At 44.2% G+C, this 24,504-nt stretch overlaps 1 protein-coding gene across 3 annotated transcripts in view; it reads left to right on the top strand.

Moving 5' to 3' along the window:
- The first annotated feature begins 2,978 nt into the window (after positions 1-2,978).
- Positions 2,979-24,504, top strand: part of LOC122548566 (epoxide hydrolase 1-like) — a 31,958-nt gene continuing 10,432 nt past the window's right edge. Inside the window, exons 1-4 of one of the 3 annotated variants that reach the window (XM_043687395.2) lie at positions 2,979-3,038; positions 22,617-22,804; positions 23,720-23,900; positions 24,082-24,309. In XM_043687395.2, coding sequence (XP_043543330.1) covers positions 22,625-22,804; positions 23,720-23,900; positions 24,082-24,309 — 589 coding nt within the window. In that variant the 5' untranslated portion in view covers positions 2,979-3,038; positions 22,617-22,624. Of the gene's footprint in view, positions 3,132-9,462; positions 9,483-22,616; positions 22,805-23,719; positions 23,901-24,081; positions 24,310-24,504 lie in introns of those variants that run through there. The other 2 variants (XM_043687396.2, XM_043687393.2) reach the window with 2 other exon arrangements.

Genomic DNA, 24,504 nt, shown 5'->3' with positions numbered 1-24,504 from the left:
TCTCAATCTCCTCTGCTTTGAGGAAAACAACTCAGTTTATCCATTCTCTCTTGGTAACTGAAACTCTCCAGCGCAGGCAGCATCCTGGTGAATCTCCTCTGCACCGTTTCCAGTGTTATAAATCCCTCCTATAATGTGGATTTCAAACTGCACACAATACTCCAGCTGTGGACAAACCAATATTTTGTACAATTCCAGCATAATCTCCCAGCTGTTAAACCCTGTGCCTTGACGAATAAAAGCAGGAATACCATGTGCCTTCTTAACCACTTTATCCACTCGTCCTGATACCTCATGGACCACAGTACATCCACACCAATGTGCTTCTGATCTTTGGTGCTTCCCTGGGTCTCACCGTTCGATACGTATTAGCTTGTTTTTCTGCCCAAGTGGGTCACCACACATGCCTGATGATTTGGAAAAAGGTCATAAGAGATTGAATTGGAACTTATTTCAGTCTCAATGGAAAATTATGAATTAGCTACAGAATTAAATAAGAGTCCAGAATAAATATGAATCACAAGTCTTATCAAAAATGGGTTGTAACTGCTATAAGCTGTATTGGAGCTCAGGCCTTACCAAGGAGACTGGAGAAACGTTATCAGCTTTGAAGACACATTTTGAACCCTCAGCTCATGTTACTTATTAATGGGATGTGTTCAACAAAATTATTTGAAGTTTGCATTACATATAGATAGGGTGGTTAAGAAAGCTTGCCTTTCATTGCTAAGACCTTTGAGTATAGGAGTTGTGATGATATGTTGTGTTTGTACAAGACACTAGTGAGGCCTCTTCTGGAGTGCTAGAAAAGTTCTGATTGCCCGGTTTTAGGAAGGATATTATTAAGCTATAGAGGGTTCAGAAGAGACATCACAGGTTCTAAAAACAGACAGTGCAAGATAGCAGATGATAACATACCCCTCCCACATTGTCTCAACGCCTTCTCTGCTCGCTTTGAGCAGAATTTAGGCGGAAAGGTAACACCTATTCTGACAAGTCCTGATGAACCTATCCCAGCAGTCACTGCTTCAGAGGTCAGATCAGTTTTCCTTTGTGCGAATCCAAGGAGAGCAATGGGACCAGACGGAATACCAGGCCGTGCACTCAGAGCATGCACAGATCAACTGGCAGAGGTCTTCTCAGACATCTTCAACCTCACCCTGCAGCAGGCCACTGTCCCTGCTTACTCAAGAGGGTCAACATCATCCCTGTGCCGAAGAAGGCTCATACAGCATGTCTCAATGACTACCGTCCAGTGGCCCTAACTTCGGTGGTCATGAAATGCAGGTCATGGCATTAATCAACTCCAGCCGCCCCACTACTCTTGACCCACTCCAATTTGCCTCTCGGACCAATAGATCCATGCCAGATGCCATATTATTTGCCCATCATTCCTCCCTAGAACATCTCGACACCAGGAACAGCTATGTAAGAATCCCACTCATTGATGACAGCTCAAACGTTCAACATTATTATCCCCTCGAGACCTTTTACTAAACTTAGTGATCTCGGACCGAGCCCTACTCTGCAACTGGATCCTCAGTTTCCTGACCCACAGGCCACAATCAGTGAAGAGTGCGGACAATATTTCATCCTCACTAACACTCAAAACTGGAACCCCCCCAGGGTTGCATACTCAGCCCCCTAATGTACTCACTGTATACCCATGAGTGCGTTGCCAAATATAAGACTAATGCTATTTACAAGTTCGCTGATGACACCACCACAGTCAGTCGAATAACAGATGGTGATGAAACAGACTACAGACGGGAGGTGGAAGACTTGGAAAAACGGTGCACTGAGAATAACTTAGCTCTCAATGCCGGCAAAACCAAGGAACTCATTATTGACTTTCAGCAGGATGTTACTCATGCCCCCCTACACATTAACAGCACAGAGGTGGAACGAGTGGAGAGTGTCAAGCTCTTGGGAGTGGTCATCCACAACAAGCTTTCTTGGACTCTTCGTGTGAATGCACTGGTTTCAAAGGCCCAACAACGTCTCTTCTTTCTCAGGCAGCTGAGGAAATTTGGCATGACGGCAAATATCCTTGCCAACTTTTATAGATGCACCATCGAGACCATTCTGTCTGGATGTATCACTACCTGGTATGGCAACTGTACTAGTCAAGATCAGAGACAGTTACAGAGAGTGGTGAACTCGGCCCAGACAATCACAAAGGCCAACCTCCCATCTATAGAATCATCTACCAGGCCCGGTGTCAAGGAAAGGCCACCAGCATTCTCAAGATCTATCCCACCCTGGCAATATTTTTATACAACCTCTACCATCTTGGAGAAGGTACAGAAGCCTGAACACATGCACCAGCCTGTTTTGTAACAGTTTCTACCCTACTGTTGTTAAAATACTGAATAGACTCACAAACTCTTAACACTCACCTGTACCTGTGTTTTTGTTTGTGCTGCTGTTTACCTATTATTCACTATCTGTGCGACTTAACTCTGTGATCTGCCTGTATTGCTGGTAAGACAAAGCTTTTCACAGTGCCTTGGTACACGTGACAATAAATTCAATTCAATTCAGTTCAAGAGATTTACCAGAATGATGTCAGGAATGGAGAGTTTCAGTTATAATCAGAGGCTGGATAGGCTGGGACATTTTTCACTGGAGCATAGGAGGTTTATAAAATCATGACGGATTTTGATAATGCGAATAGCCAAGGTCTTTACCCTTAGGGTTGGGGATTTCAAGACTAGAGGCATATTTTGAAGGTGAGAGGAGAAAGATTTAAAAGACACCTGAGAGGCATTTGGACACAATATTCCTGAGACATGTGTATGTTCTTTTCCTAGGATTTTTGAACTCTCGTTTTCCAGCCTTTTTTGTATACTGTTTTCCTGGGATGTTTAGACACTGCTTTCTCAAAGCTATATGGTAATGTTTCCTCTGGCCTGTTGAGGCACTGTGAATGTATCTTTTCTATTCTGTACCAGGACTACAAATCCCAGGATTCATTGTGATGAACTCTGCGCTGCAGTTGGAACAAACAAGTCCAAGTTGCTGACAAAAAGGCTGTGGTTCGTATCAGATACTGATTTTTTTTGTTGTGATTCCAGTTTAAACGAGATATTCCTAATTCTGTCTGTAAACTTTGGAGAGCTAAAAGTGAGGTTAGTATATGCAGGAAATCGCTAGATAATGTTTCTTTCTAATTACTGAACTTTGGATTTTGTGGCTGCGGGATGATTGATTTCTGTGGATCAGTTTAGCATGAGTTCAGGGCTCAGGCGCAGTAAGTTTTTCACAATGTTTGATGACAGTTTGAATTGTCAAAATCCACCATTTAACACAACAGTTATAAGAAAGGGTGGATCATGCAGTCCCTCGATCGACTCTGATCGTGGCCTCAACTCAGTCTTCTTGCCTGTTGGCTATGAATAGAATTGCCAGTGGCAGAGGCCTGAAATACTGGTCACTGACCTGCACGCTGCTGTACAAATTCCCTGCCAACACAATGAACTAAAACAAGAAACAAAAGCATAAATTGCTGGAGAAACTCTGGCACTCTGTGGAGACAAAGCAGAGTTAATATTTCGTGTCCAGTGACCCTTCTTTGGAAACTTCTTCAGGGTTTATTTTGACTAAAATAAACATGCAAAACTACTACTGCTGTAATTTTCTTCACCATTGTTCTGGTCCCAGCTAATGTTAATATGGGACAGGTCAGATCCCAGATGGAAACCTGGTTTGATAGATCTTTTTACTTGGTTTTATTGAGGTGGTCTCTCATTGAAACATCGAATAGAATTGAATTTATTGTCACGTGTACCGAGGTACAATGAAAAGCAAGCAATACAGGCAGATCACAGAGTTATGTAGCACAGATAAGTAAATAATAGGTAAACAGCGACAAAAACACTAGTATAGAGTTTGTGAATCCATTCAGTATTCTAACAACAGTCAGGTAGAAGCTATTACAGAACCGGTTGGTGCACGTGTTCAGGCTTCTCTACCTTCTCCCCGGGAGTAATGCTGGAAAAGCACAGCAGGTCAGACAGCATCCATGGAGCAGCAAAATCGACGTTTCGGGCAAAAGCCTTTCATCAGGAATGAGGTAGTGATACCAGGTAGTATATCCAGACAGGATGCTCTCGATGGTGCACCTATAAAAGTTGGCAAGGGTATTCGCCATCATACCAGATTTCGTCAGCTGCTTAAGAAAGAAGAGACATTGTTGGGCCTTTGTAACTAGTGCATTCACACAAAGAGTCCAAGAAAGCTGGCTGTGGATGACCAATCCCAGGGGCTTGACACTCTCCACTCGTCCATCTCTGTGCTGTTAATGTGTAGGTGGCATGAGTAACAGTCCGCCGAAACTCAATAATGAATTCCTTGGTTTTGCCGGCATTGAGAGCTAGGTTGTTCTCAGCCCACCGTGTTTCCAGATCTTCCACCTCCCGTCTGTAGTCTGTTTTGTCACCTCTGAGATTTGACCAACTGTGGTGGTGTCATCAGCGAACTTGTAAATGGCATTAGCCTAGTATTTGGCGACGCAGTCATTGGTATACAGTGAGTACATTAGGGGGCTGAGTATGCACCCCTGGGGGGCTCCAGTTTTAAGTGTTACTGAGGATTAAATATTGTCCGCACTCTTCACTGATTGTGGCCTGTGGGTCAGGAAACTGAGGATCCAGTTGCAGAGAGTAGGGCTTAATCTGAGATCACTAAGTTTAGTAATCAATCTCAAGGGCATAATAGTGTTGAAGGCTGAACTGTCGTCAATGAGTAGGATTCTTACATCGCTGTTCTCGGTGTCAAGATGTTCTAGGGAGGAGTGAAGGGAAAGTGATATGGCATCTGATGTGGATTTGTTGCTCCGATAGGTAAATTGGAGTCAGTCAAGAGTAGTGGGGAAGCTGGAGTTGATTAATGCCATGACCAGCCTTTCAAAGCACTTCATGACCACCGAAGTTAGGGGCACGGTCATTGAGACATGCTGCATGAGCCTCCTTAGACACAGGGATGATGTTAGCCATTTTGAAACAGGCAGGGACAGTGGCCTGCTGCAGGGAAAGGGTGAAGATGTCTGAGAAGACCTCTGCCAGTTGATCTGCGCGTGCTCTGAGTGCATGGCCTGGAACTCTGTCTGGTCCCATCACTTTCCTTGGATTCACATGAAGGAAAACTGATCTGACCTCTGATGCAGTGACTGTTGGGATAGGTTTGTCAAGATTTGTCGGAATTGGTGTTACCTCTCCGCCAAAATTCTGCTCAAAGGAGCATAGAAGGTGTTGAGATGATCTGGAAGGGATATGTCATTGTCTGCTATCTTGCACTGTCTGTTTTTAGAACCTATGAAGTCATTCAGTCCTTGCCCTAGTCGCCAGGTGTCTGTCTGGGTCTCTTGTTTGGATCGGTATTGATCCTTGGCTGTCTTCATGGCTCTGCGAAGGTCATACTTGGATTCCTTATATTTCAATGGGTCTCCTGATCTGAAGGCCTCACACCTGGTTTTTGGCAGGTTCTAAAGGTCTTGATTCATCCAGGGTTTCCTGATGGGGAACACCCGGATTGACTTCCTCAGTATACAATCCTCCACACACTTGCTGATAAAGTCTGTGACGATGGTGGCGTCCAAGGTACCTGCGGACTGTTTGAACATGGCCTAATCGGCCGATTCTAGACAACACCAGAGTTGATCCTCTGCCTCCTCCAACCAGTACTGGACCTGTATCCGGACAGTGTCTCCTGCTTGAGCTTTTGCCTGTAAGCTGGGAGAAGAAACACGGCATTGTGGTCGGAGTTCCCAAAATGAGGGTGGGGCATGGAGCGGTAGGCATCCTTCACAGTGATGTAACAGTGGTCTAAAATGTTTGGGTCTCTCGTGGGGCAGGTAATGTTCTGGTGGTACTTGGCCACACCTTCGTTAGATTGGCTTGATTGAAGTCACCAGTCACAATAAACAGGGCCTTGAGGTGTTCAGTCTCCAGGATGTTAATGGTGGAGTACAGAACACCCAGACCTTCCTCAACCTTTGCTTGTGGCATAAGCCCACACGATTAAAGTATTTAAATGTTTAGTTTTAACAACAAAACAGAAGTTTATTTCACAAAAGGAATGAATAACAGATACAGTAAACCAAACTATGCACACATAACACAGACTTGAAGATTTTGAAACAGTGTAAAAATATTGACTTATTAAAATCAAACATTTTCATTCACAGATCCCAAAAACACTCACTTCGAGTGCTCATACCAGAGGGAATCTCCTTCTCTATCAGCCCTATAGGGCTTAATTTAACTGTGACTTCAACTCCTAGTCTGGAGAATCTGATAGCCTCTGCCTGGAACCGTCATACACCTGAGCTTAAACTTTCTCTATTTCAAATAATCCCTTCAAGATTTTACCCAAAACACCTCTGGTCTGGAGCTATTATTAAACCTTTCACCATGAGGTAATTTTTTTTAAACAAATCTGAACCAATTTCTCCCATCTCAAGCAAATGTTTTACATATTGAGCTTCTGATAGCAGCCCTGCAGAACTCCCCAAATTGAAAATAAAACTGAAATGTTTCTTTCTAATTTGTGGGTGTTTCTCCCAACTCAAACCAGAAACGAGTCCAGAATCTTCCATCAGGAAGTCTGAAGTACTACATTATATGCTTGGTTTGCTTGTAAACTCTCCCATTGTAAACAAAGCCCATTAGTTCCTGGAGACTACTTCTCCTAAACTGTATTAAGAAAATCCCCATAGCTGCATTAATACCTTTAAATTAATCATTCAACCCCTTCAGGCAGACAGAACACCCATATGCTACAAGTTCAAAATTCAAAAATCCGATCTCAAAAATAAATGTTATCAAAATATGTACAAATCAAACACCTTACATCACACAATAATAATCATACCAACAATTGATATGTTGCAGAACAACTAACACTCATAATGTCTAATGACAATGTCAACAACTTAAAGTCAATGTATCCACCTTGACCTGGCTGTCATGGAGTAAACACGAAAACATGGAGCATTACTGAATGATATGGAGCACTGTCAGGAAATAACTGACTTAATGATTGTGAATATTTTTGAGAGGTTTTGCGGCAAGTTTCAGATATCTTTCCACACACTCGTCTAGCAATGCTTCATTGCAGAGGAAGAGTTAACAATTTTCATTTTGCTAGCCTTTTCCCACTGTGTGTCAATGTCAATCTCTTTAAGATTGCATGCATGAACACTGGCTCAAGGTCCCTGAAAGGACTTGCATTGACATTCAGATATTCTGTTTCAAAGTCAGATCTCTTTGCAAGTATTCCTTGACTCCTTCAGAGAAAGCTTAAAACGTGTTTCTCTGACATTTTCCTGGTACATCTGGTGTTATTGTTTAGCCTGATATTTATTAAAACCAAAAGAATTCGATCTGAAACTCATCAGCTTATATGCTCAGAGGAAGGACACTGATTAATTTGATCTCTGAAACTTCAAGATTGTCTATGAACCATTTCAGAGCATTACTGAGAAAGTCATGTTCGGCCATTTTACTGACAATCACCAAATCAGTTCTATAATATTTTTCAGCACTCTTCCTCACCCTGAAAGAAACTGGTCATAGATTTTCAACATTTCAATACCTGGCAGAAGAGAAACTGTTCAGATTGTAGCAGCATGGTGGCTCAGTGGTTAGCATAGCTGCCCCAGGGTCCCAGGTTCGATTCCAGCCTTGGGTGACTGTGTGGAATTTGCACATTCTCCCGGTGTCTGTGTGGGCTTCCTCTGGATATTCTGGTTTCCTCCCACATTCCAAAGATGTGTAAGCCAGGTGAATTGGCCATGCTAAATTGTCTATAGTTGTTAGGTGCATTAGTCAGAGGGGGGTGGGTTACTCTTCGGAGGGTTGGTGTGGACTTATTGTGCCAAAAGGCCTGTTTCCACACTGTAGGGGATCTAATCTAAGAGTGCACTGGAATCAAGGCCACACCATGTACCAAAAGTGGAAATGTCTTGTTGAATCATCAAGAATGGTGAATTTGTTTCTCTTTTGACTAGAATAAAAGGGATTTTCACCAGACTTTTCAATAAACTGAAAATGAACACATTTATTACAGGCAAATGTATCCTTCAAGCAAGTGGTAAACTGTTAACCAACCATGCCACTACGTATGCCCTATAATCCCATGCGTGCACACATTCATTCACAGGCAAGACAAAACCATTCACTGCTGCAGACTTATTTGGGTGAAGGGGAAAAAATGGCAAAAAAAAGGGAAAGAAAAACATCCTTGTAGGTCAAGTGGTAAATTCAAGTAATAAAAATGGATGTATTTCTCATTGTTCCTTTGAACTCCCTCAATTACTATGTTCTGTTAGCAGAAAAGAGTGAGCCTGGTCCTTGAGAGTGATGCCTTTTGCTTCAATATCACAGTTTCTGACAGTATACCATGTTGCATTGAACAAAGTATGAGCCAGACAGTTGACTGCAACAATATCCTTTTAAACATGTTTCAGTTTTTTACAAGCACTATTGTGCTTCCCATAATTAACATTTGTGTTGTCTGTTAAATGCATGAAAAGTCTTCCTGGACATGATTAATGGTACTGAGTTTGGATATGGAACAGATTAGGGAAGAGAAATAAACTGAAACCTAATTTCCCTTTCCTTCCTGACTGCAGTCAGTGTGGTACTGACAAAGGAGCTTTGGTGAATTTCTGCATTGCATCTTGTGACTGTGCATTAGTGGTGGGTGGACTGCATGTTGAATATTGTGGATGTGGTGCTATTCAATGGGCTGCTTTGTCCTGTTTCGTGTGGAGGTAATTGATACCCCCCCCCCCCCAATCCCTTTATGTAATTGGTATTGAGAAATCTCTCAATCTCACAAATCAATTACTGAGCTTCCACAACCCTCTGGGGTACTGGGATTCATAACCATTTGGGTCAAAATATTTCTCCTATCTGGCTTGATATTGAAGCCTCACAGTCGAAATGTCCTCTAATTAATTTATTATTTATGGACAAGATGAAATCCATGACCCAGCAATGCAATAGTCCAATGATCTTGAATATGGTGAAAGCCTGGAGGATAATGAGGCAAGACAAGGGCAATTGGTTTAAGACTTTGCCATTTACCCCTTTGGTTGGAGCCCAAGGATTTAAACCTGAGGCAATGGACTCCGGCTTTAAGACATGGGAGAACAAAGGCATTCTATGTTTGGGAGATTTATTTGAGGGAGATGTCATTTAGTCAGTTAAGTCAGAAATATGGATTGTCCAATAAGGTTACTTTTACAATACTTCCAGATAAGGGATTATACAGAGGAAGACCACACTCCTGGCCCAATGTTATAAATCAGATGCGGAGAAAAGAATACTCCAGTGTACGGGTACTCTTTCACTTAGTACTTTATATCATTTACAGAAAGGCCGTGCTCTGGGGGATATGCAGGACTCTGTAAGATGTGGAGCTGAGAGTTAGGAGAGGACATTTCACCGGAGATATGGGAAGACATCTGGGGGAATGTAAGGAAAATTTCAGTATGTAACAGAGCACAGGCTATGCAATTGAAAATCTTACACAGGGATCATATGACACCAGAGAAGCTAGCTAAGTTTAAGAGAGGAGTGTCACCAGAATGTCTCAAATGTAAAATTAATATAGACACTCTCACACATTGTTATTGGTCATGTTGCAAGATCCAAAGATATCGGAGTGCTATAGCAAGGGAGCTAAAGGACATTCTGGGGATTGAAATTAACGTGGATCCAGTAATTCTTCTTTTGGGGTTGCCATATTTGCCCTCTGTGGGGGAAGAGACTGTAATATTCTTGCCCATTGTGTGAGGAAGAACATTCTACTGAATTGGATGTCAGAGAAACCATCAGGTCTTATGGGGTGGCATAAGCATCTCCCCCGAGATTACCTCACAAATATGGTGCACCATAAAACGGTACAGTTTTATAGGATGTGGTGGTCCTTTTAAAATTATATTGAAGCTGACTTGTCGGCAATACTAGTCAGGGCCATGGTATAACTGTGGGAATCTTCATGGGGCCCCGGGAGGAGACTGGAAGGAAAAGAGTATGGGTACTGTAGGGGGTACTCCCAGGGATGGGAGCCTCAGTGGAGGTGTGATGAGTAAGATAGAATTAAGGAGTGAGATATTATTTAATTTAAGTTATTTGAATGTAGTTTAAGTTAGTCTTTATTTAAATGTTTATAGTTCAGTTTTAGTTAAGTAATATGTTTGTTTTGGTAGAATAGTGGGTTATTTATTAACAATGGTACTATGCTATGGCCTTGTTCTTTGTACTTTTTTTTCCTGTTTTGATGGCGTTATTCTTTTTCTTTATATATAAATGCTTTGTAAAAGATTTAAAAAAGATTTTTTATAAAAATATTTATAAAAATAAAATTCTCCTCATCTTGGTCCTAAATTTAAGTTCTGCTCCTTGGTTCTTGACTCCCCAGCCAGGTGAAACATTCTTATCTTCATCGACCCTGTCTATCCATTTAGTATTTTGTAAGTTTCAATTAGATCATTTGTTCTTTGCAATTCTAGAAAATATAGTCCCAGCTTCCACAATTCTCTTTCTCGCATTTTCTTGAACTCCTCGATGACAATAATATTCTTCCTTGAGCAAGGGACCCAATAATGCACTGCAGGTGAGGTCTCACCCATATATAACTGAAACAAGGCTTTGCTTCTCTTGTGACAAATGCTATCATTCGGTTAGCCTTCCTAATTGATGCTGTGTCTGCATGTTAACCTTTGTTGGTTTGTTAATGAGAACATTTCTAATCTGTTATGATTTATGAAATGTTCCTCATGTCAAATTTTTCATTTTTCCAATCTGTTAAATATGTTCTTGCTCACTCACTAACTCTGGACAAATGCTCTATGCATCATTCCAACCTAGTTTTCTCTGACTGATGTGTGAAAAAAACATTTAGTTCACACTTGCATATATGGGGCACTAGTACTGATGCTTGCATTTTCCCACTCGTCACAGACACTTTCCATACTATTAAAACTCTTTGACTCCATGACTTTGGGATTTGGAATATTGAATCCCAAACACATCAGTTTCACTAATTTCTCCAACATAAGATGGGTCAGTTTTTGTCCACTGTGTGCAGTATGGTTTCTTGACACAGTACGTAGACAAGCCAATAAGGGACGAGGCCACATTGGATTTGGTATTGAGTACAAACCTGGCCAAGTGTTAGATTTGGAGGTTGGTGAGCACCCTGGTGATAGTGACCACAATTCGGTTATGTTTACTTTAGCGATGGAAAGGGATAGGTATATACCGCAGGGCAAAAATTATAGATGAGTGAAAGGCAATTACGATGTGATTAGGCAAGACTTAGGATGCAGAGGATGGGGAAGGAAACTGTGACCTTCCCCATGCCTCCATTTCTCGCCTTTAAACAACCACCAAACCTCGAATAGATCATTGTTCGCAGCAAACTGCCCGGCTTTCAGGACAACACCATACAACCCTGTCACGGTAGACTCTGCAAGACGTGTCAGAGTGTTGATATGGAGATCACCATTACATGTGGGGACACCACCCCCCACCATGTATGTGGCAGGTACTCTTGTGACTCGGCCAACGTTGTCTATCTCATATGCTGCAGGGGAGGATGCCCCAAGGCATTGGTGAGACCGAGCTGAGGCTACAGCAATGGATGAATGGACACTGTACAATAATCAACTGACAGGAGTGTTCCCTCCCAGTCGGAGAACACTTCAGTGGTACAGGACATTAAACCTTGGACCTTCGGGTGACCATCCTCCAAGATAGACTTTGGGACAGGCAACAACGCAAAGTGGCCGAGCAGAGGCTGATAGACAAGTTTGGTACCCATGGGGATAGCCTCAACTGGGACCTTGGGTTCATGTCACACACACACACAACACACACAACACACACAACACACACATATTTGTGGGGTGAATTTGTATTTTTAGATTAGAATTAATCTGAACATTGGGGCACAGACAGTCTCTCACAGGGCACCTCACATCTTCAATGCATTATCTGAACCAACATGGCACCTATTGTTTAAGTTCACTTGAGAACGCAACTTTAAGAAAGTTCTGGAACTTACATATTAAAGAGGGTAAAAATGACTGCAGATGCTGGAAACCAGATTTTGGATTAGTGGTGCTGGAAGAGCACAGCAGTTCAGGCAGCATCCGAGGAGCAGCAAAATCAATATTTCGGGCAAAAGCCCTTCATCAGGAATAAAGGCAGAGAGCCTGAAGCTGGAGAGATAAGCTAGAGGAGGGTGGGGGTGGGGAGAGAGTAGCATAGAGTACAATAGATGAGTGGGGGAGGGGATGAAGGTGATAGGTCAGGGAGGAGGGTGGAGTGGATAGGTGGAAAGAAGATAGGCAGGTAGGACAAATCATGGGGACAGTGCTGAGCTGGAAGTTTGGAACTAGGGTGAGGTGGGGGAAGGGGAAATGAGGAAACTGTTGAAGTCCACATTGATGCCCTGGGGTTGAAGTGTTCCGAGGCGGAAGATGAGGTGTTCTGCCTACAGGCGTCTGGTGGTGAGGGAGCGACGGTGAAGGAGGCCCAGGACCTCCATGTCCTCGGCAGAGTGGGAGGGGGAGTTGAAATGTTGGGCCACAGGGCAGTGGGGTTGATTGGTGCAGGTGTCCCGGAGATGTTCCCTAAAGCACTCTGCTAGGAGGCATCCAGTCCCCAGGAGACCACATCGGGAGCAATGGATGCAATAAATGATATTTGTGGATGTGCAGGTAAAACTTTGATGGATGTGGAAGGCTCCTTTAGGGCCTTGGATGGAGGTGAGGGAGGAGGTGTGGGCGCAGGTTTTACAGTTCCTGCGGTGGCAGGGGAAGGTGCCAGGATGGGAGGGTGGGCTGTAGGAGGGCGTGGACCTGACCAGGTAGTCACAGAGTAAACGGTCTTTGCGGAAGGCCGAAAGGGGTGGGGAGGGAAATATGTCCCTGGTGGTGGGGTCTTTTTGGAGGTGGTGGAAATGTTGGCGGATGATTTGGTTTATGCGAAGGTTGGTAGGGTGGAAGGTGAGCACCAGGGGCGTTCTGTCCTTGTTACAGTTGGAGGGGTGGGGTCTGAGGGCGGAGGTGCGGGATGTGGATGAGATGTGTTGGAGGGCATCTTTAACCACGTGGGAAGGGAAATTGCGGTCTCTAAAGAAGGAGGCCATCTGGTGTGTCCTGTGGTGGAACTGGTCATCCTGGGAGCAGATACGGCAGAGGCGGAGGAATTGGGAATACGGGATGGCATTTTTGCAAGAGGTAGGGTGGGAAGAGGTGTAATCCAGGTAGCTGTGGGAGTCGGTGGGTTTGTAAAAAATGTCAGTGTCAAGTTGGTCATCATTAATGGAGATGAAGAGGTCCAGGAAGGGGAGGGAGGTGTCAGAGATGGTCCAGGTAAATTTAAGGTCAGGGTGGAATGTGTTGGTGAAGTTGATGAATTGCTCTACCTCCTCGCGGGAGCATGAGGTGGCACCAATGCAGTCATCAATGTAGCAGAGGAAGAGGTGGGGAGTGGTGCCGGTGTAATTACGGAAGATCAACTGCTCTATGTAGCCAACAAAGAGACAGGCATAGCTGGGGCCCATACGTGTGCCCATGGCTACCCCTTTGGTCTGGAGGAAGTGGGAGGATTCGAAGGAGAAATTGTTAAGGGTGAGGACCAGTTCAGCCAAACGAGAGTGTCGGTGGAAGGGTACTGTTGGGGACATCGAGAGAGGAAGAAAGGGAGGGCTTGGAGGACATGGTCATGGCGGATGGAGGTGTAGAGGGATTGGATATCCATGGTGAAGATGAGACATTGGGGGCTGGGGAAACAGAAGTCTTGGAGGAGGTGGAGGGCGTGGGTGGTGTCTCGAATGTATGTGGGGAGTTCCTGGACTGGGGGGATAGGACAGTGTCGAGGTAGGTAGAGATGAGTTCAGTGGGGCAGGGGTATGCTGAGACAATGGGTCGGCCAGGGTGGTCAGGTTTGTGGATCTTGGGAAGGAGGTAGAACCGGGCAGTGCGGGGTTCCCGGACTATGAGGTTGGAAGCTGTGGGTGGGAGATCTCCTGAGGTGATGAGGTTCTGTATGGTCTGGGAGATGATGGTTTGGTGATGGGGGGTGGGGTCATGGTCGAGGGGGCGGTAGGAAGAGGTGTCCTCGAGTTGGCGTTTGGCTTCAGCGGTGTCGAGGTCAGTGTGCCAGACTACCACTGCGCCCCCTTTATCTGCTGGCTTGATGGTGAGGTTGGGATTGGAGCAGAGGGATTGGAGGGCTGCACGTTGTGAGGGTGAGAGGTTGGAGTGGGGGAGGGGGTAGACAGGTTGAAGTGGTTAATGTCCCGGCGGCAGTTGGAAATGAAGAGGTCGAGGGCGGGTAATAGGCCAGCGCGGGGTATCCAGGTGGATGCAGTGTGTTGGAGGTGGGCGAAGGGGCCTTTGGAAGGTGGGCGGGAGTCCCAATTGTGAAAGTAAGCTCGGAGGCGGCAGAAGAAACGTTCGACGTCACGGCGTGTAATAAATTCATTGATGCGTGGACGGAGGGGGGATGAAGGGGAGTCCTTTGCTGAGGACTGATCGTTCGTCCTCAGTGAGGGGAAGGTCTGGAGGGATGGTGAAAACTCGGCAGGGCTGGGAGCTGGGATCTGGTGTGGGAGTGGGGGCGGAGCCAGTAACTGGAGTGGGTGTGATGGTGGGGGAATGGGGATAGAGTCATGAGCAGGGGTGGTGCTCACTGAAACCAACATGCCCATTCTAAAAGAGGAGAGACTTAACAAACAATCCAGGTTTTTTTCAATATATAATTTCAGTTACATCACACTGTAAACTTTTGCTATAAATTCTGTGTCTTACGATCTTACACTCCACAACCACCTGATGAAGGAGCAGCGCTTTGAAAGCTAGTGCTTCCAAGTAAACCTGTTGGACTATAACCTGGTGTTGTGTGACTTTTAATTGACTAATACTTGTCTATTTCAACCCCTGATTCTCCACTGGATCTTTACTTCCGGGAGATTTCTTGTGTGTGAAGACAGTGAAGATAGACACAAATGGCCAAATCTTTCCAGCCTCTGAATGGCAAGATAGTTGGAAAAATAACATGAAATGGCCAATGAGGAGCTTCTCAATGTCAAAAACAAAAAAATCCCATTTTCTGACCAAGAGCTGATGGAGAGATGAGACTCTCACTTATGACAGCAAGAGGCCGATAGCATGAGGTCGCAGGGATTAACACCTAATTAATGCCTCATCTCACCTCGTTAGTATACAGTTTCACAACCTCCCCTCTGTCAGATTGAATCGAGACAGTGACAATTCCCAACATGAGCAGTCAGTATATAGCTCACCTGTGGATCTCCATCTTGGACAGCAGCCCCTAAAATCTCAGGGCATGTTCCGATGGGCATACTCCCTCCAAGGACATTTTCATCAGACATATACCAGCCTCTCTGCACCCTCATGGCTCATCCCCAATGCACTTACTGCACAGTTCTGTACTTCAGGATTTTCATTGTAACGCTGCTGTATGTGCAGGGACAGGCACCCAGCACAAGGGTTGGAGTGGGATGTGTTTCGGTGCTGCTTGCTCAACTTTTTAGTGTTCCTTCACTTTGTGTCAACTTCAATGCTTGTGGCATCTAGGTCTTGACTTGCCTTTTAGCAATTTGACTTCTCGGTCAGACTTTAAAGCATCACACTGCGCCTGTGCTATCTTGCTGCTGAACACAGACAATGAGATGGTTGTTAGGAATCCTCATTCAAGGGGATGGACACGTCGCTGTAAGGCCCGTGCTCTGTGAATCTCATACGTACAGCATGCACCAGCAGCCTACACAGCAAACACTACAAATGCTTCAACCAAATAGAACATAGAACATAATATGTTACAGTGCAGTACAGGCCCTTCAGCCCTCAATGTTGCGCCAACCTGTGAAATTAATCTGATGCCCATCTAAACTACACCATTCCATTATTATCCACATGTATGCCCAATGCCCATTTAAATGCCCTTATTGTCAGCGAGTCTACTACTGTTGCAGGCAGACCGTTTCACAGCCCTACTATACTCTGAGTAAAGAAACTTACTCTTGATATCTGTCGGCAATTTATCACCCCTCAATTTAAAGCTATGTCCCCTCATGTTAGTCTTCACCATCTGAGGAAAAAGGTTCTCACTGTTCACTGTCCTTTCTAACCCTCTGATTATCTTATATGTCTCGATTAAGTCACCTCTCAACCTTCTTCTCTCCAGCCTCAGTTCCCTCAGCTTTTCCACGCAAGACCTTCCTTCCATGCCAGGCAACATCTTAATAAATGTCAACTGAACCCTTTCCAAAGCTTCCACATCCTTTCTATAATGCGGTGTCCAGAACTGTATGCAGTACTCCAGGTGCGGCCTTACCAGTGTCTTGTACAACCGAAGCATGACCTTGTGGCTCTGAAACTCAATCTCCTGACCAATAAACGCCAACATACCATATGTCTTCTTAACAACCTTATCAATCTGGGTGGCAACTTTCAGGGATTTATGCACCTGGACACCGAGATATCTCTGTTCATTTACACTGCCAAGAATTTACCATGAGCCCAGTCCTCCTGTTACTTCTTGGAGAAAGTGAGGTCTGCAGATGCTGGAGATCAAAGTTGAAACTTTATTGCTGGAACAGCACAGCAGGTCAGGCAGCATCCAGGGAACAGGAGATTCGATGTTTCGGGCACAGGCCCTGTTACTTCTTCCAAAGTGAACTTCCTCACACTTTTCTGAATTAAACTCCATTTGCCACTTCTCAGCCCAGCTTTGCATCTTATCAATGTTGCTCTGTAACCCACAACATCCTTCAGCACTATCCATAACTCTGCCTACCTTAGTGTCATGTGCAAATTTACTTACTAGCAAATGGCCAGCTCTTAAAGTTTAAGGAGAGTAGCCCTCATTCAAGTCAAGGGTGGGTCAAGTTTAAGGGCTCCATTTCAGCACAGTCCAGACAGTGGGTCACAGTGTGTCCTGTAGATCCAGTGCAAGTAGTCAGGGGATTTGTGATTAGTCGGTTGAGGAGCTGCACACGGATCAGTTAGAGGTCCAGTCAGTCATCAGTCGGGGCTGTCTGACCATGTTGGTCACAGGGTGGGCCACAGGCACCATTGTCCTCACTAGTTTCCAAAAGAAAAACTGATTAGCAAGCATGACAAACTCGGAACTCTAGCTCTGCCGGCCTGCTTCATTTAGACTACCTGGCTGTTACTTATTCCCTTCTGTCTCTACATTCCTAACTTTCAATGTGACCATCTCCTAACTGTGCTCTCCATGCTGTTCTCTCTCACTGATACATAAGTGACTCCAAGCACAGGTTGAGTTTGGAAATCTGGAGCTCAATCTTCTGCAGTTGTGTTCATCTGCGATACATGTCCATGACTCTCATACAACAGGGCGTACATTTCAATTTGTAATGAGTACTAATAATGTATGGTTGTTTGGGAACCTGGATTCTAAGGTAGAGGTAAATAGCACCTACTAAACTATTGTCTCTTCCTGTCACAAATCATTTTCAAACTAGACAGTTGTAGTATTAAACTTCAACAAAACAGTCATAATCTCTTAATATGGCATCTCACTGAAAATATTAAAGGATTATGATTCATCATACAAACAACAGTTTCTGCAGAATTATCAATTTTAAAATGTTGTAGGAATAATACCAACCTTGGAGCCTCCCAGTGTCTCTCAACAATTGAATATTTCTGTTGCCACAAAATCAGTTTGTGTTAAAAATAACATTTGATCCTCTCTCATCCGCCTGTAACATTACTGCACCAACATAGATACTACTGACATTAACAGCGAGTTTAAATGGTTATAATGATTCATTGCTACAAAAGCTGGTGCAGCCACCAGTACAGCTTTCAAGCTGTCAAAATCCTGGGATTTCATTGTCCACTCAAATTGATTGCCCCCTTTAAAAAATTCCTCAAAGGAACCACTGCATTGCTAAAGTTCAGAACAAACATCTGATAAATTCAGGCCTGGGGAAACCAGGTTGTTGTGGTTATTATCAGGCTTCAGTCAGGAAAAGGGGAAGAGCCTTTGCTCATGGAGTCCCAGGATAGTCAGTCAAGGGCAGCCTCCCATCCCAGTCCAGGGCCTGCTGGGCACAGTCAGAGTCAAGCGTCTCTCCTCAGGATTGTGGTGAGGAACCAAATTTCAGGAAAAACAAAATCCATCTTGACTCTTTCTGCCCTTTTCTGGGGTTGTTTTCTTATAGTGTGAGAGAGATGGGTATTACGGGAGGTGAAAGTGGGTCACACAGGTGAGGAAATCTCCCTTATGAGTGAGTTGGTAGTGTAAAGGGCATGTAGAGTTAGTGCTATCAGGGCTGAGTGAGGGGAAGATGCTGCGGACAATAGTGAGAGCAGTACAGCATGAGCCTTGGGGGGTAGGTGGGTACAGTAACAGAGATCGAGTGAATGTGAAGATGGTGGCACTTATCCTGACAAACTGAAAAAGGTAATTAACCTCTGATGGGGCTGTGCATTCCTTCAGACGTCTAACCCCAGCGCCATCTTAAGACCAGGCTGGCATGGTCTGGTGCTCCTGGGGGAAGAGGATGTGTGGCCTGTGCCACAATCCCTGGAGCAGATCCTCCTGGTATCACCACCCTACTAATCCAGGGAACTAGGTAGTGCCCTTTAGGGAAGGATATTGCCATCCTTACATCATCTGACTCCAGACCCACAGGAATGTGTTTGACTCTTAAACCACCATGTGTCAATTCAGGATCGGCAATAAATGCTAGATGAGCCAGCAACATCCTCATCCTAAAAATAAAAGAAAGTTCAGCTACAAGATGAGTTCTGAGATATCTGATGAATGTCGAGTTGTTCCAGGAACAGCACATGATAAGGTGGAGTGGAAATCAAACATGATATACAGTCATAGAGATGTACAGCATGGAAACAGATCATTAGATTAGCTTAGATTCCCTTCAGTATAGAAACAGGCCCTTCGGCCCACCCAGACCCATTCCCCTACGTTTACCCCTGACTAATGCACTTAACACTCTGAACAATTTAGTACAGCCAATTCACCTGACGTGCACATCTTTGGATTGTGGGAGGAAACCCATGCAGACATGGGGAGAATGTGCAAACTCCACACAGACAGTTGCCTGAGGCGGGAATCAAACCTGGGTCCTTGGCTCTGTGAGACAGCGCTAACCACTGAGCCACTGTGCTGCCTGATCCTTCAGTCTAACTCGTCTATGCTGATCAGATATCCTGAGTAAATTTAGTCCCATTTGCCAGCACATGGCCCATATCGCTCTGAACCCTTCATGTACACGTATCCATCAGATGCCTTTTAAATGTTGTAAGTGTACCAGCCTCCACCACTTTCTCTGGCAGCTCATTCCATACATGCACTACCCTCAATGTGAAAACGTTGCCCCTTAGATCCCTTTTAAATCTTTCACCTCTCACCCTAAACCTGTATCCTTTATTTCTGGACTCCCCCACACCAGGGAAAAGACCTTGTCTATTTATTCTATCCATGCTCCTCATGATTATATAAACCTCAATAATGTCAACCCTCAGCCTCCAATACTCCAGGGAAAACAGCCCCAGCCTATTTATCATCACCCTATAGCTCAAACCCTCCAACTCTGGCAACATCCACGTAAAACTTTTCTGAATCCTTTCAAGTTTCATAGCATCCTTCTCATAGGATGGGAGATCAGAATTACACAGAATATTCCAAATGTGAGGGTTCAGACGACAATTAATTTCGTAACTTTGGTAAGATACAGCGAGAAAACTTACTGAGCCTCACAGCAAGGATTAATCTAACAAATTCAACATGACTTAGATTTAGCCAAAGATTCAGTTCCTATTTCTTTGGGTAACTAGAAATAAAATTAAACTAACTTTTCCAAAACTATTTTTGCTCCAATTTTCCTCCTAAGTTCTGCCTCAGGAAATCTCATCAAAATATTCATCATTTCTAAGAGATACTGATTCCCAATTCAGGTAAGGCTCCTGAACAATTTATTAAGACCCTGTTAAACAGTTCTTCAAAAGCTGGTATTGGAATCAAAGGATGCACATTTAATTGATGGTTGGCATTTCCTCACCAATGATGCTTGTCAAAATTTCATCTTTGTCTAAGTCAGGCCAATAATAATATTTTTATGTACGAGCCTGTGTTTTCCTAATCCCTAAGTGACCCATTGGAATTTCATGACCCACTTATGAACTTTCATTACAATACTCAGATGGAACTACCACCTAACAGACTACATCCCATTCCACGTGGTCTGACATTTTATGTTGTCTCCAGTTCCTCATTAGCACATTATCTTTTAAATAATAACACCCATTTTGTTTTATTTAACCTATTTTTCTAATCACCTTGTTCAGAGATGTTATTACACAGCTCTGGAGCTAGTGGGTCTTCAACCAGAGTCTCCTGATCCAAGGGTAGGGACACTACCACCTCATCACAAAGGGGCCCTTTGGTTCTTACTCAGTTTCTGAGTTGGCTGTTTGATACAGCTCTCCCAACACAGGATCCAATAGGATCTACTGTATTTTGATGAAAGAAGATGGGCATTGGATGACCATTTGTCCTGAAATAGTATGCAAGGGAATGGGGAAGAGGCAGGAGACTGGCACTAGGTAATGATGCTTGTTTGAAGAGCTGGTGCAGGCATGGCCTCCTTCTGCACCTTTACAATTCAGTGATTCTGTGCTGCAGTGACACCTTCTTGGAACTGCTTCCAACATATTTATACCCTTCCTTAAATAAGATGAAAGGTACTGCATGCAGTATTCGAGTTGTAATCTCACCAATCCTGTATAACTAGAACATGAACTCCCTACTTTTGTATTCAGTTTCCCTCGGGATGAATGATGACATTCTATTAGCTTTCCTAATCACTTGCTGTTTCTGCATACTAACCTTTTGTCATTCGTGCATGAGGACACCCAGATTCCTCTGCATCTGAGAGCTTCGCATCACTTTCCATTTAAATAATATGCTTCTATTTTGTTCTTCCTGTTAAAAATGAACAATTTCACATTCTCCCACATTATAGCGCATATTCCAAATCTGTGCTCACTCTTTTTCCTGTCTATCTGGCTTTTTGCCTTCCTAATGGCCTCTTCATAACTCACTTTCTTACTTATCTTTGTATCATTGACAAATTTAGCACTACAACATTGGTCCCTTCACTCAAATAATTTATATGAATTGCATTGTATTAATTCTCCAGACTTCCTTTCTGTAATACTGACACTCATGTTGTCAATTCTTCTCTACTCTTAAATGAAATTCTTACATCCTGTTATAATCTTCTTAGCCACTTTTCTCTCATACTTTGTATTACTGCTTGACTATTAATCCAGGAATTCAGGTAATATTCTGGGGACCTGGGCTCAATTCCACCATGGCAGATTGGTGTAATTGAATTCAACAAAAAGCTGGAAGGTAAAAACAATGACTGCAGATGCTGGAAACCAGATTCTGGATTAGTGGTGCTGGAAGAGCACAGCAGTTCAGGCAGCATTCAAGGAGCTTCGAAATTGACGTTTCGGGCAAAAGCCTTTCATCAGGAATAAAGGCAGTGAGCCTGAAGCGTGGAGAGATGAGCTAGAGGAGGGTGGGGGTGGGGAGAAAGTAGCATAGAGTACAATGGGTGAGTAGGGGAGGGGATGAAGGTGATAGGTCAGGGAGGAGAGGGTGGACTGGATAGGTGGAAAAGGAGATAGGCAGGTAGGACAGGTCTGGACAAGTCATGGGGACAGTGCTGAGCTGGAAGTTTGGAACTAGGGTGAGGTGGGGGAAGGGGAAATGAGGAAACTGTTGAAGTCCACATTGATGCCCTGGGGTTGAAGTGTTCCGAGGCAGAAGATGAGGCATTCTTCCTCCAGGCATCTGGTGGTGAGGGAGCGGCGGTGAAGGAGGCCCAGGACCTCCATGTCCTCGGCAGAGTGGGAGGGGGAGTTGAAATGTTGGGCCATGGGGCGGTAAAGCTGGAAGTCTCATGATGACCATGAAACAGTTGTCTTTTGTCAGAAAAAGCCATCTGGGTCACTAATGTCCTTTAGGAAAGGAAACTGCCATCCTAATCTGTCTGGACTTCAGCAATGTGGTAGATTTTTAACTGCCCTCTGGGTAATTAGAGATGGACAATAAATGCTGGCTTAGCCAGCTACGCCCACATCCTCAAAAACCCGTTTTCTTCATCCTGATTCATCTTTTGTTAACTTTTCTTCTGACCTGTCACCTATCATTGTGCAGTTATATGCTTTTTCTTTAAGTCTGATACTATCTTTAACATTTTGCGTTAATCTTGGATGGCGGGTCCTCCACTTGGATTTTTCCTTTTGTTTGGGACATCCCTTAAATGTATCTCTATTTACCTATGCCATAACCTAATCTGGCAGTTCCCAAGTGCAGTTTGCCTGCTCTCATCATTGTCTGTATTTAAGTTTGAAATGTTCGCCCTGGACCAACTCTTCTTTCCCTCAGACTGAATGGAAAATAATTCTCATTGCGTATTGACAATCCTGAAAGAATTTCTGAGCTGGTGTGTAAAATAAAATTCAAAGTGTGTGTTCACTTATTAATTTATGTTTCTTTCAGATTCCATCATGCTCCTCCTCATTTTCACTGTTGCAGTTGGAATTCTCCTGTATTATTTCTTTTTCCATGAGAATTCCAAGACTATCCCAGAAGGAGATGGCTGGTGGGGAGCTGGAGAGCGACAGGATATCCAGGATGATGAAACTATCCGCCCATTCACCATCGAAACATCTGAGGAGATGATCCAGGTAATCATTGACCAATGAGCAACAGGAGCTTAGAAATTGGTAACAGAACCAGCACAGACTGACAACAGATCAGTGATAAAACTGGTAAAAGGAACAGTTATTAAACCAGTAACTGGCAAGTAATAAAATCGGTTGCTGACAAGTATTAGAATCACTGATGGATCCAGCAATTGAACTGTTCATTGAGTTTATAATAGAGCCAGCTTCAGACCAGAAAAAGAAATAGTTACCAAACAGTATCTCATAATTGAGCGAGCAACAAAATGGCTAACAACTGAGAATGAATCCCTCTAGAACAAGTGACAGAACTGGTAATAGTGCTACATGTAGACAATATTGCTGATGATAGGCTTCAGTAAAAAGTAATGGTAATAGGGCGACGACCACATTTGTATTAATGCTCCTAATAAGGCTGGGAACATAGGTGTGAGTCTGGTCATCTTTCTCGCGTATCAGCATTTAGCTTGGATTTCAAATGAGTTGACCATAGACTGATTTTCGGTGCTGAAAGTTGATGTGGTAGGTAGTGCTTATGTAAATTTAGATTAGATTACTTACAGTGTGGAAACAGGCCCTTCGGCCCAACAAGTCCACACCGACCCTCCGAAGAGCAACGCACCCAGACCCATTCCCCTACATTTACCCCTTCACCTAAGACTATGGGCAATTTAGCATGGCCAATTCACCTAACCTGCACATTTTTGGACTGTGGGAGGAAACCGGAGCACCCGGAGGAAACCCACGCAGACACGGGAGAATGTGCAAACTCCACACAGACAGATGCCTGAGGTGGGAATTGAACCCGGGTCTCTGGCGCTGTGAGGCAGCAGTGCTAACCACTGTGCCACCGTGCCGCCCACGTGACGTGCCTGTGTTGGATGGGATGTCTCACTGTTGAATGTTGGTATTTTTCAGGACCTGCACTATCGCCTGGACCATACTCGCTTCACGCCACCATTAGAGGACAGTAGGTTTCACTACGGTTTTAATTCCAGCTACCTGAGGAAGGTCGTGTCTTATTGGAGGAAGGACTACAACTGGAAGAAACAGCTGGAATTCCTAAACCAGTTCCCACATTTCAGAACCAGGATTGAAGGTGCATTCTAGCCACATGCTGTGGTGGTGCAGGAATTGTGGTGGGCAATTCCTGGTTATGGGGGAGGGTTTGCTGAGAGGTCAGCTTCACTGATTGTGTCTTGTTTTAAAAAACTAATCAAATCCCATAATAATAACAAACAGGAAGCAGTGTGTATTGACCTTTAACCTCCCTTTCCCAGGAATTGATATCCACTTTGTCCACGTGAAGCCCCCTCACCTGCCTCAAGGTCAGACTGCCATTCCACTGATGATGATCCACGGCTGGCCAGGGTCTTTCTATGAGTTCTACAAGATCATCCCTCAGCTGATTAATCCAGCCAATCATGGTCGGAGTCAGCAGGAAACCTTTGAAGTCATCTGTCCATCCATCCCAGGTTACGGCTTCTCAGAGGCTCCATGCAAGAAAGGTGAGTCTCCTTCTGGGTCTGCTTTCTGGCCAGTAAGATGTCGTGGGACCTAACTGCTTCTCTCACTAAAGTCATTGATGGGAATTGTAAAACACTAAGGCCCCTGCAGGACCCCACTCACCACGGGCCGCCAATCAGATTTAGGAGCTCCTGGTCATTTTCACCAAGAAGATCTGAATATTTCCTGCTCAAGAA

The sequence above is a fragment of the Chiloscyllium plagiosum genome, unplaced genomic scaffold, assembly GCF_037043375.1.
Source record: "Chiloscyllium plagiosum isolate Xiang-an unplaced genomic scaffold, Cpla_swu_hap1 HiC_scaffold_3, whole genome shotgun sequence".
Lineage (NCBI taxonomy): Eukaryota > Metazoa > Chordata > Chondrichthyes > Orectolobiformes > Hemiscylliidae > Chiloscyllium > Chiloscyllium plagiosum.
This window is presented reverse-complemented; position numbering and strand designations above follow the sequence as displayed.